We start from the raw sequence: 11,448 nt of genomic DNA, 5'->3' as shown, positions 1-11,448 counted from the left end.
GCATATTCTCCGACAATCATATTAAAAACTCATGTCCTTCACTGTGGCGTCCAATCGCCCGAGATCGGTGGAGAGACATTGCACTGTCTTTGGCAGGCAGATGCGCGTTTTGCTAGTGAAGAACTTCCTTGTTCTTGTGCGTCATCCTGCCATCTTGGTTTTTATTCTCCTCTACCCGGCCCTCCTTATCCTTTTTCTCTCGAGTGCGTCCGTTAAAAAGCCTCTCTTAACAGAAAAATACCCAACTATTCCTCTCTATGGCTTTTCAATGGTTGGAAAGAAGATTGGATACTACCCAAAGAATAGCAGAAATGTAGCATCTCTTATGGAATACCTCTTGATGTCTCATGAGCCTCCTCTCTCCAATGATGTTCTTCTAGGATTTGATAGCGAGGATGAAATCGCTGCCTACTCCGTGGCTAACCCTGAGTCTCTTGCTGCAGCATTCAGCTTCGAAGTTCTTTCGCCAGTCTATAACAACTTGTCCATTCAATACTATTGGCGTGTTAACAGGTATTACACATTCGGGGACCCAGATCCAAATGTTGATCTTTACTATGACCCATTCCGTGCAGAGCGTCTTGCCCAGCTGGCCATTATGCGATATATACTTAATACCACGTTTTCCTCAAAGCTCAAGGAGATTGCCGATGACTCAGCTCTATCCACGAATCCGTTATCGAAAGCCTACAACCTGGTGCAGTCCAATCGTGTCCGAATAAACAACACCATCACCTATAAACGGTTCCCAGACTTCGAGTGGTACTCCTCCACGAACTTCACCAACCCTATACTCGATAGGGGCGGTATGATTTTGAGTATTTCGAGCCTGTTTCTTCTGTACTATTTTTGCTATCAAATTGTATCAGAGAAAGAGGCTAAGCTTCGCCAATCTCTGCATACAATAGGGATGCTAGATTCTACTTATTACCTAAGCCACGCTGTTGTTGGTTTCACAATCTGCATATGCATAGGGCTTCTTACTTCAATTGTTGGGATGTTATCATTTTCAGAGTATTGGCTAAATACCCCCTTCTTGGTGAACTGGTATACTCTCACGATGTACCACTTCTCCATTCTCTCTGTCTCTATCTTCCTATCTTCATTTATCTTTAAGGCCCAATCTGTTGCATTTCTTGTGTTTATAATTATTCTGGTTGTAACATTTTTAGGATTGACCCAATCTTCCCCACAGATAATATTCCCAGAAAATGGGGCTTTTAGTATTTTTTTCCTTATTCCCTTTCTTCACTCCGTTCAATCTATAATGCTTATGAGTCTCCGAGCCTATACTTTCCCGTATAACCAGCTTCTCAATGCGCCAGCTAAATTTACCGTTGCTGACCTTGTAAGCTTTACTGGTCTTTGCGATAGATCTGTATGTGGTCAGCAAGCTGCGGCATATGACAGTGGACATACAGTGCTCTTTCACATGCTAATCACGCCAGTGCTCTGCCTGTGCTACTGGGTCTTGGCAGCCTATGTTGATCTGTTACTACCCAGCGCTCACGGATCTCGACTGAAGCCTTGGGCGCCGTTTACTTTAGAGTTCTGGGGTTGTCTTGCAACACCAGCTCCTCCGGATTCGCACAGGCCTAACTACAAAATGCCCCCTGTGAGGCCTGAGTGGGACGAAGATGTCATTGCAGAGCAGAGTGCAGTTCTTTCTCCTCTCGGGTCATCACAATATATGAAGATATCAAATGCTCCTGTAATTATCTACGACTTGAACGTTATGTACGGTGGATGCTACAAGCGCGATAACTCCTGCGCTACAGCGTGTGGAAGACCCTTGAAGCATGCAGTGAAAAACCTGAGTCTCAGCATTCCACGCAACACAATATATGGGCTCCTGGGTCCGAACGGCGCTGGCAAGTCGACGACTCTCTCGGTCCTGACGGGAACCCTCAAGCCAACCTCCGGATACGTCACCATAGAGGGGTACAGCATTGTGCACCAGCGCCAGAAGGTGTCCCAGCTCATTGGGTATGCGCCTCAGTTTGACATTCTGTGGCCGGACCTGACTCCTGCAGAGCACATAAAGTTCTTTTGCAATATGCGTGGAGTTAATTATGCTGAGGACCTGGAGGACCTAGAGAGAAGGATGAAGCTTGCTGAGGAGGAAGGCGTGCTGTATGCTGCCAGTGCTAGCACAGTGTATCTCAATGATTCTCCTAAGAAGAAGGGCTTATGCACTACAAAGGTACAGTGCAAACCGCGCCGACCAGCTGATCCTTCCATTGCCGATCTAGTCATGTTTCGTCTCCAAACCGTGGGATTGCAGGAGTCTGTCGATTTCCAGGTTAGAAGCCTGTCTGGTGGCATGAAGAGACGCCTCACTGTTGCCTTATCCCTGATAGGGAATTCTCATGTTATTTTCATGGATGAAGCCAGCACCGGACTTGATCCCATATCTAAGCGCAAGATGTGGGATGCAATACAGATGGCAAAGTATGAGAGATCTATCGTGCTCACAACTCACAGCATGGAGGAATGCGAAGCTCTGTCCAATAAGGTTGGGATCATTTCAGATGGTTGTCTGCGTTGCAATAACGCGCCGCGCAAGCTTAAAAAAAGATACGGAATAGGATACCGTTTGGACATTGAGGTCCATGCTACAGATGTCCTTCGAGTCCGTGATGAAATCATAAACGTCTATTGCCCAACTGCCGTCCTTGTGTCCCGAGCGGGCGGGGCACTAACGCTTGCAGTTCCCAAGGGAAGCTTAGGGAAGGGTCTGGAAGACATGCTTACTAAGATAAGCTCTGAAGCGTGGATACTAACCTGGTCTATTAGGCAGACGACCATGGAGGAGATATTCCTCACAGTAACCAATACTGATACGCTCAGTTTGTGAGTGTTGTGATGTACTACTTACCATAAGCGTTGACTATCAAGATAGTGCCTTCTTGGGGGGTCTCCCTTTTGTGTGCTTACATGCCCGCGCGAAGGCAGTGTGGGCCTTTCATAATCCTCTCTTGGTGGCTGTGCAGGTGTAGGCTGGGAAGGTGGCTGTAGCTGTTGTTGACTTCTGACACGGCCATAATCTAAGGGCTTATTGGTTGGAGCTTCATCTCCAAATCTAATGCTACTCTGCGTGATTCTACCTCGCCTAGGTGGACTAGGTGGATCGGGCTCATAGATGGTGCCGCTAGCCTGACCACCAGACTGCAGTATGCGACCTTTATCTCGTTCCGCCCCTCTGCTGCTCCCGCGACTACGTGACCGCTCATACTCTGCAAGCATCTCATCTGTAGCGTGATAAGGATTGTAAACTTCCCCCTGGTAAGTTGCAGTGGGCGCGTCGTTAGAGGAGAGTAAATGTCTTGAGTCAGTATAGTTTCCATCTAAACGAGGCCTATGTGTGTGGGATCCTGATCTGGCTGGCCTTACATTTTCATAAAATGCGTGATCAAGCTTTCTGCGCACAGAGAGGACCTGCTCGAATTCTTCTTTATCTAGGCACTCGCGCATGTACCCCATCATTACCAAGGCACCACGCTTGACAATACTAGGTGGGGGATGCGTGATGTATACTCCTGTAAGGCCAATCTTCGTTAAACTGCCTGCATACTGTCTAGTCCAGCTTTGCTCATGTTCCTCTGAAGGAGATAGCAAGCCCATTTCATTGGGAAGCTTCTTGAATAAATTGCAAGAAAGATCAAGTGTTTGAAGAGCCTTCATGTTAATCAGATCAATAGGAATAGCAGAAATGGAGTTGCCATTTAAGTAAAGCTCTTCTATATTCAAGACTGGAGTGAAAATCGATTCAGGGATGGCCATCAGTCTATTTGACTTTAGAGATAAGGACTTAAGAGAGGCTACACTCGATAACAATAAGTCCTCAAGTCCTGACTCCTCGATAACCACGCCTGTTAAGAATGGATTATCGGCTAGTTCCACTCGGACCAGTGACGGAAGCTGCTTTATGATTAAGTGTGTCACACTAGAACGATAGATAACCAAATCCCTAATAGGGGGCTTTCGTACTCCGCTCACTTCTAAGCTACGTAGGCTAGGCGCAACATCAAAGTTAAGATTATTCAAAATGGCTTGCAAAATGTTCTGGGTCAAGCAGGTACAGTTCCGAAAGACAATAGAAGACAGGCTTTTAAGAGAAGGGTTTGGTGTCTGAAGGACCGATAGGGGTATGTCGTCTATATCATGAATATCTATAAACTCCAGCTTGCACCCGGAGAGGCTGGCTGCGGCATTCCTAACAACAACCGAGGAATTAGGAAGAACCGTATACTCCGTTTCTATCTGATTTTCTGCCATGGCCTTAAGCTGGCCCGCTACCTTGTCGCGCTGTTGCTTACTTAAAGAGGTCTTATCACATTGATAGTACGGATGATCATGGGGGATCTTGCTGCGAAGATACTCGAGTACCTTTGCACACGAACTATCTCCGGCTATTTGCCGCATTCTCCGCATAGGATTGCCGTCGAAGCGCAACTTGTTCAACCTTTTCAAGATACCCAGCTCAATCGGGAGCTCTTGCATGTCATTCGCAGTGAGGTCTAAGGATTCCAATTGGCTAGACTCGCGGAACTCCCAAATAATCATACCTTCACCACGCTGGATATTATTGTTTGATAAATCAGCACTACTAAGCTCTGGACAGGAGAAAATAAAGGAGGGAATGGATTGCAATGTGTTATTAGATAGATTGATTTCTCGCAGATTTGTGAACACACGTTTAGCCTGTAAATCATGTAATATCTCCTTGTCCCCGCTTATGGAAAACAGCTCAAAACCATGCGGATCATTCTGGATCCTGTTATAACTTAAGTCAAGGACTCGGAGCTTCGTGAGGGATGACAGATTTCTAATGTCGCGAATCCGATTGTGATGCAATATCAGTGTCTCAAGGCTTGGAAATGGTGCACAATCAAACTCATCCAACGCATTGTCCGCTAGATCCAAGTGGAGAAGATTGTATTGATAAATAGATGGTGCTATGATAGATCTTATCCTATTCTTGGCTAAAGAAAGCTTAATTAGGACTCCAGAGGGCGAAATTGCATCGAAGCAAAGGGTTTCAATACGATTTTCAGTAGCATGTAGCTCAGTAACGGTCGCAAAGCAAGAGGAACATAGGTCTGTCAATAGGTTTTTGGAAATGTTGAGTATCTTAAGCACCGGAAGCTCGGCGTCCTGGGGAAAAGAGGTGAGTTTATTGCCCGTCAAATCAATGATCTCCAAATTTTCCAACAAGGAAAGATCGTTTGATAGACTCTTAAGGCCACAGGTTCGACAAGAGAGCTTACGGATATTTGTACTGGTGTACCACGATGACGAGTCTTCAGCAAGCATCTCGGCGTTGTAGACCGTTGCTGGCAGAGTAATAAGAACGTAGTCATCAAGAACAAGAGACCCCGTGTTCTTTGCCTGAATAATGGCTGCCTTGATGGGATCCTGTTCATGCCTGTGCATTTGGAATTTTAGTTTACCCAGCGAAATCCTGTTGTTTGGGGCGGTCCGCTAACAAATTTACAGTGAAAGAAGATCGTTTAAGCCTGGCGCCATAGTAGCTTGGGGAGCAGGCATAGTTTGTGCTATCGGTACAGGGGCGGCAGTTGGCATGGTCACCGGAGCAGGCACGGCTGCAGGCATACCGCCTGGTATCATGGATGCAAGGGTTTGCGGCGGCATAGTCTGCTGCGGCGCTTGCTGAACATACTGGGCTGGTTGCATGGTAGCCGGCTGTACTGGTTGAATAGACTGAACAGGCTGCGTGGAGTCAGGAGTGTCCTCGACATATGTGCTGGGGTTAGTGCCAGTGTCGTCGCTATCTGGGATGTCCTCATCTCTGTACGGCTTATCATCACCGCCTTTCTTAATCATGGCTTCCAGTCCGCGGATGTTCTTGAGAAGAGGAGTCTGTTGGAGTAGGGTCGCAACCAGCTCTCTGTCAGGAATTTGCATGATAGCCATTGCCTCTGCTGCTCGTTGCTGAACGTCTGCCACAGGTGATTCTATTAGCATCTGCAAGTTCTCCATCGGACACACGCTCATGTAGCAGAGGGCAATCATGGCGCTAACGGCTACTGGTTGCTCCTCCTTGAATGATCCATTAGAAAGCATGATGATGGCCTGGGAAACTATCTGGAAGATGGCCTCGGCGGAGAACAGAGGTCCATACTCGGCAAAGAGTCGCGTGTTTTCAATCCCATAGAAGATTCCCTCAAATCCTTTCCCAAAGCTTTCAAAGACAGACTCGGTTATAATATAACAGGCCGTTGTCAGTATCAACGGATCGTCGACAACGAGCAGGTTACCTTGTTGGATCTGCTCCTGGTTGAAGCAGGCAGAAATAATTTGAAACAGAACCTGCGCCTTGAGGTCAGGATACTCATCTGCGCCAACTATCTTCAGCATAATTGCGTTGGCCAGATTCGCCCAAATAAAACGAAGGTGCAACTCAGACGCCGTGGGGAGAAGGTTGATCATAGCACGCAGAGTCCACAGAGACTCCTTCACGGTGTCAACCCCATCAACCTCAATGGTGCTATAAAGCCCGTAACGCTCACAAAGGATAGCGGCACGCAGTAGCGAGTCCTCTCGATAGTCCTTGGGGAAGCGAGTGGCCTTTGCACCTCCAAGGAGGCAGAGAACTATGCCCTCGGCTGTCTCCACATCTGCACTATTGAACAGAAGAACCTGTCCTTTACCGCGGAGCGAAAAGTCCATTTCATAAGAGACTATCTCAACGATTGAGCGTATGTTGGCGCGGATCGCGATGTTTACGTTGACCATGCGGGACATCTCCGCAAGAGTAGAGAGCGCCGCAAAGCGGACATTCGGCTTTGTGTCCTTAGCTGTGACCGTCTTGATCATAAAGTCGACCTTGATAGTTTCCTCAAAGTACTCAGCGTAATAGTTCGACAAGACGCCCGTTTCATAAGCAAGGGCCCAAAATATTTGCTGCTTGTCAATCGGTGCACTACTGGAGATTCCAGAGCACATTTTGAAAATCTCATTGATGACACTTTCCAACATGGTGCGCTGGTTGATAAGGCCATGATCTTTGTCTTGAGCCTCCTCCAACCTGGGGGCCAGGCGCCGCAGGAAGCGCATCAGAGAGATTATCAGCCAGGGGCACGGACACCCATGGTATTGGTGATCAACAGAGACTTCTTTTTTGAGAATTATCTTGCTCAGAAGGTAGATTGCGCGGGTCTTGATGACCTCGAAAACCTTAGAGTTAACATCGGAGATTCCATACAGCAGGTGTGTCAGACAACTCAGGAAACCTACGTTCTTTGCCTCCATAAGGGTGATGAGCATGGAGTTGATGTTTTCAGTGTCCACTGAGGCCGGGTTGACTCTGTAGCAATGAAGTAGGGCCAGTGCAGCCTTCTTGCGGATATATGAGTTGACCTGGGTCTTCTGGGCAGCGACCAGCTGCATGCATGCCGGCGCAACGACCTCCGCCATCTCTGCATTGGCCACATTGGCAACAAACGTCAGGGCAAGAGGGGTTGCGAACTCATTAACTTGCTGAAGATCATACATGATCGTCTGAGTGACAAGGCGCAGGAAGTCCTTGTTGTCGTGCAGAAGCTCTCCAAGAACAATGTAGCCGACGATCTTCTCGTCCCTGACCTTCGACGTCATCAGCTGAGACGCCTGCAGGAGCCCAAAGTCTATGTTGTGGCCCAGAATGTGCATGTACATCAACTTGAGACAGTACTTTCTGCGGTCGTAGGAATCTGCCTTGGGAGAAGCGAAGCACTGGCGAATCTTCGCCTTTTCCTCATTCACGATTTTAAGCTCATCCTCTGGTGCAATTGTGGCCCTGACATCGGCTATGAAGTTCTTGAGACCCCTCATAGTGGACATAGGTTTTTTTTAAATTAAGCGTGAGTGGCGGACCATGGAGGGTCACAACTTTTTTGTAGGTACCTATGCTGCTCCTCGGAGCTGGAGGAGGGGGTACTCAACAAGCTGAAAAAAGTTGAAAAACATTGACTTCTAGTTGATCTGGGGTAGTCATCAAGCGATGTTTACCATGCAAAATTTACAATGGAATAGATTTGTTAAGATTACATAGACTCTTTCATCAAATCTGACCGCACACCGTACAGGCCACCTTCGCCTCTGCCAGCAGCTCGGAGCAGCTTTTGCAGAACGGGGCGTCGCAGAAACTGCACAAATACTGACTGGTATCTGTATCTGTTCCGTATTGCATCTGACACAGTGAGCACATGCTTTTCGCTTTGATGTTCTTTCCATCCTCTGCTGGGTTGGTAGTGTTTACAATGCTTTCAGTCTGAGACAAAGAGGTATCTAATTTCTTGAACGACAGAGCTCGCTTATGAAGGAGTGCCCCCCTGTACAAGTTGGGGTACATGACCAGTTGCAGGCCACAGCACACGCACTCGGAGATGTCACACACGACTGCATAACAAAACGGACACTCATAGAAGCCTGTACCATGTCTGTTGTGACAAAAGCAGATTGCATCATCACAAATGTGTACGGGAAAGCCCACCATGATAAACTTCCCTCCTTCCGTGTCTGTCGCAGTCTGGTTGTGAGAGGCCTGTAAATTCAGGGAATGTTCTTCCCTTCCTTTTGAGTGCATGAGCCTAGTGTCCTCAGATCGCAACTCCAGCCTCTTGAGCAAGTTGAGCAACCCACCTTTGACGTCACGGTCCACAATGAGATGCCTCCCGCCTGTTACCCGGCTTATGTGATCGAGCACCCCAAAGCGATTTGTAAGTGAAACAATATCCACCTGTATCTGCGCGGCCAGTAGCTTCTCCAATACACTGAAGATGTCAAGAGAGTCCAGAGTAGCGTTGGAGAAATTGACATATAGGATTCGCCGAGAAGACGCCGCAGACTTGTTATTCATCAGCAGCTCATAGGCTTGGTCTAGTCCCGTGGCCAGCGCTATGTGACCAGAAGGACGAAATCCGTCCCTCAAGACCTCTTCAAAGGCAGATAAGTTGGACGAAAAGCGGAGCTCAAGATAGCAGAGCGAGTTCTGCAGGGTCATAAAGGCAACCCGAATTAAGGGCCGATGGGAAAGAATGAACTGGACATAAAGAAAGAGACTATTGACAAACTCAGACAGATAGGTTAGCGGGAGGGATTCAGATGAGTCAATTATAAGGACTACGTGGCGAAATATTCCGACTTGTGATTGCTGACTCGGAGCTAGCCTTTTGAACAACTTTTGGGTTTGTCCATCCGAGACCTTTTTCTCCACTTTCAGCGGTTGCACCGGCTCTACATGACTGGTGGGTATAGGTTTCTTGGCACGGAACGACGCCATGTCCAAATTTTTTAGCCTCCCACCAAAGCACCAAAGGCAGTAACTTGACCAGAAGCTGCCATGCTAGGTTTGTGTGATTATTATGAGTAAACCAGAAAGTACACGGTAGTGTGTGCATCAGCTAACATCAGCTAGCATCAGCTTTCAGTTACAATTACCTTTCATCGTGTTCCTTATGCTCCACTTTGTAAAAAATGGCATCTGAAAATATGGTTCGCTGGCTCTTTGTAGGGCCTAGTGATGCTTCTACTGCATCCTACGTGGATTCCATTAACAGCGGGCGCCCAATTTTGACGACTTCTGTGGAGGGGTCCAGTGTGCAAGTTACTTTAGATCAAGTCTCTCTGAATTCAGACACTTCTCTGGGATTTTTGGCAGAGCGCTTAGATACACACTTTACAGATATTATCATTGCCATATATGATTCAAGCCAGGAGCGGACAAGGCCCCTGCTGGAAAGTCTTTTGAGCCTTAAGAATCTGCCCCAATCTTGCTTCCTCTGCGACACCAATGCTGAAGACGAGGACTGCATGACAGTGGAGCAAATAGCTGCTCCTTATGTGTCTCCAGGATACAGCTTTCATTACATACATGTCTTTAGCAAGAGCTCTGAAATCTTGAAGAGCTGCCTATTAAGAGCGACTAAGTACTGTCTGCAGAGGCGCCAAATTATGCTGCTTAATCTTCGGACCACTTATTCAGAGACACCTGAGGACGTCCAGGCAATTCCTACCGAGTCCAGCTCTCCTGCCGTCAGCCTTAGTCCCTCTGGTGCAGTATCACAAGCTAATCAGAAACTCTATGCTAAGAGGGCCGGTACTCTAGACACTGTGCCCCTAGCGGTTCAACCGTCGCCAACTACAGATCAAAGACCCCAAGATCAGTCGCTAAGCATAAAGGATTCTTCTAAGTTCACTGTGAAGCTTCCAACTACACATATACAGGAAGGGTTGCAGCATGCACAAGACATGCCCATTTCATGTGATTCAACATCAAGCTTCAATCCTGGAGAGAGAAAGCACGAGAACTCCAATGTGCCAAAGGAGTTTGACCTCCCTGTTGATTTGAGTGATGGGACAGAGGTTCTCTTCCACGGGTTTATTGGACAGGATCCCGGAGAAGCTATGCTCCAGTTTATGCAGAAAAACAACGTGTCATCGCGAGACTATGTCATGCTCTATGATAAGATTAAGTGCTTAATGATCAAGAATGGGTACTTGAGTGACGAAGACCCCGCCACTCCCAGTCCACAAGCAAAAGGAAACATAGACACTGCCGAGAAAGGTAAGCTTATTTTTTCCACAAACATACTGTTTGGTTCCAAAAAGATTAAGATAGATTTCTACGAAACAGACACGTCCGAGGAAGTCGCACGACGCACCGTGCAGTCTCTCGGCCTTGGCCAAAACTATGAGGTATTTCTGCGAAAGAAAATAGATGTAATTTGTAATTCTATGAAGAAGTAAGTTGCCTATCCTTGTCTGGCTCTCTTTCTATGTGAGATGCACGGATTGCTAGCACGATTGTTAAATTTAAAAATGAAGATGTACGGACTAGAGCCAGTTTTAGATAGAATACTAGACCCAGCTACTGAAGAGGCTTGTAGCAAACTTTCTATCAGTGCGCAGGAGGCAATGGAAAAGGCAATCCTGCCTGCAATGAGAGATCCCAACAGTAAGGTGGATCTAGGTAAATTCACTTGGCGAGAGCCTGGGGCCATCCCAAAGAGCATGAAGATCCACGACGTGCGGGCAGAGAAGAAGCGGGAGCTCGAGAGTCTTAGGCGATGGCATGAGATCCCCGAGCAGGATCTTACTCCAGAACAGCTTCGCGACATGAAGGCGCTGGACATGCGAGGAGTGCTACAACCAGAGGAGGGGATCGCGGATATAGAGTGGGACTCTAGCAAGCTTCCGAGGAACGTGCACTTTGGAAGGGTCATAGAGGGACCAGGCGAGTTCTACTCTGCGCGGATACCCAAGAAGCAGAGAACGTCTTCCATCCTTGACGACCTCTTCAGGAAAAATCCTAAAGCGCTTCAGCAACTGGCGACAGCGAAGAATGTTGTCGATACAAGGGTCCGGAAAACCAGCTTCAAGAGAAACCGCCGCATTGGGATTCCCATGAGAATCTCTAAGGAGTAAGGGCAGTGGCATGCTTGT

At 47.5% G+C, this 11,448-nt stretch overlaps 6 protein-coding genes across 6 annotated transcripts; 3 read left to right on the top strand and 3 right to left on the bottom strand.

Moving 5' to 3' along the window:
• Nucleotides 1-31: 31 nt before the first annotated feature.
• Nucleotides 32-2,857, top strand: GL50803_0092223 (ABC transporter family protein; the record flags this gene model as incomplete). Its single annotated transcript, XM_001708079.1, has 1 exon — nucleotides 32-2,857. One exon carries the CDS (start codon nucleotides 32-34, stop codon nucleotides 2,855-2,857), a length of 2,826 nt encoding a protein of 941 aa, XP_001708131.1.
• Nucleotides 2,858-2,874: 17 nt separating this feature from the next.
• On the bottom strand, nucleotides 2,875-5,436 carry GL50803_009618 (Leucine-rich repeat protein; the record flags this gene model as incomplete). The annotated part of the gene is made up of 1 exon (XM_001708080.1): nucleotides 2,875-5,436. The coding sequence occupies one exon, from the start codon at nucleotides 5,434-5,436 to the stop codon at nucleotides 2,875-2,877; it is 2,562 nt and encodes an 853-aa protein (XP_001708132.1).
• Nucleotides 5,437-5,493: 57 nt separating this feature from the next.
• On the bottom strand, nucleotides 5,494-7,845 carry GL50803_0017304 (Alpha adaptin; the record flags this gene model as incomplete). Its single annotated transcript, XM_001708081.1, has 1 exon — nucleotides 5,494-7,845. The coding sequence occupies one exon, from the start codon at nucleotides 7,843-7,845 to the stop codon at nucleotides 5,494-5,496; it is 2,352 nt and encodes a 783-aa protein (XP_001708133.1).
• A 220-nt stretch (nucleotides 7,846-8,065) lies between these two features.
• GL50803_0015000 (TFIIH P44) lies at nucleotides 8,066-9,286 on the bottom strand (the record flags this gene model as incomplete). Its single annotated transcript, XM_001708083.1, has 1 exon — nucleotides 8,066-9,286. The coding sequence occupies one exon, from the start codon at nucleotides 9,284-9,286 to the stop codon at nucleotides 8,066-8,068; it is 1,221 nt and encodes a 406-aa protein (XP_001708135.1).
• A 194-nt stretch (nucleotides 9,287-9,480) lies between these two features.
• GL50803_009612 (uncharacterized protein) lies at nucleotides 9,481-10,752 on the top strand (the record flags this gene model as incomplete). Its single annotated transcript, XM_038046427.1, has 1 exon — nucleotides 9,481-10,752. The coding sequence occupies one exon, from the start codon at nucleotides 9,481-9,483 to the stop codon at nucleotides 10,750-10,752; it is 1,272 nt and encodes a 423-aa protein (XP_037901706.1).
• A 72-nt stretch (nucleotides 10,753-10,824) lies between these two features.
• Nucleotides 10,825-11,430, top strand: GL50803_009611 (Fcf2 pre-rRNA processing protein; the record flags this gene model as incomplete). Its single annotated transcript, XM_001708086.2, has 1 exon — nucleotides 10,825-11,430. One exon carries the CDS (start codon nucleotides 10,825-10,827, stop codon nucleotides 11,428-11,430), a length of 606 nt encoding a protein of 201 aa, XP_001708138.2.
• Between the last annotated feature and the right edge of the window lie 18 nt (nucleotides 11,431-11,448).

The sequence above is a fragment of the Giardia intestinalis genome, chromosome 2, assembly GCF_000002435.2.
Source record: "Giardia intestinalis strain WB C6 chromosome 2, whole genome shotgun sequence".
NCBI lineage: Eukaryota > Fornicata > Diplomonadida > Hexamitidae > Giardia > Giardia duodenalis.
Note: the sequence above shows the minus strand (reverse complement) of the source record. Positions and strands in the feature narration are given on the sequence as shown.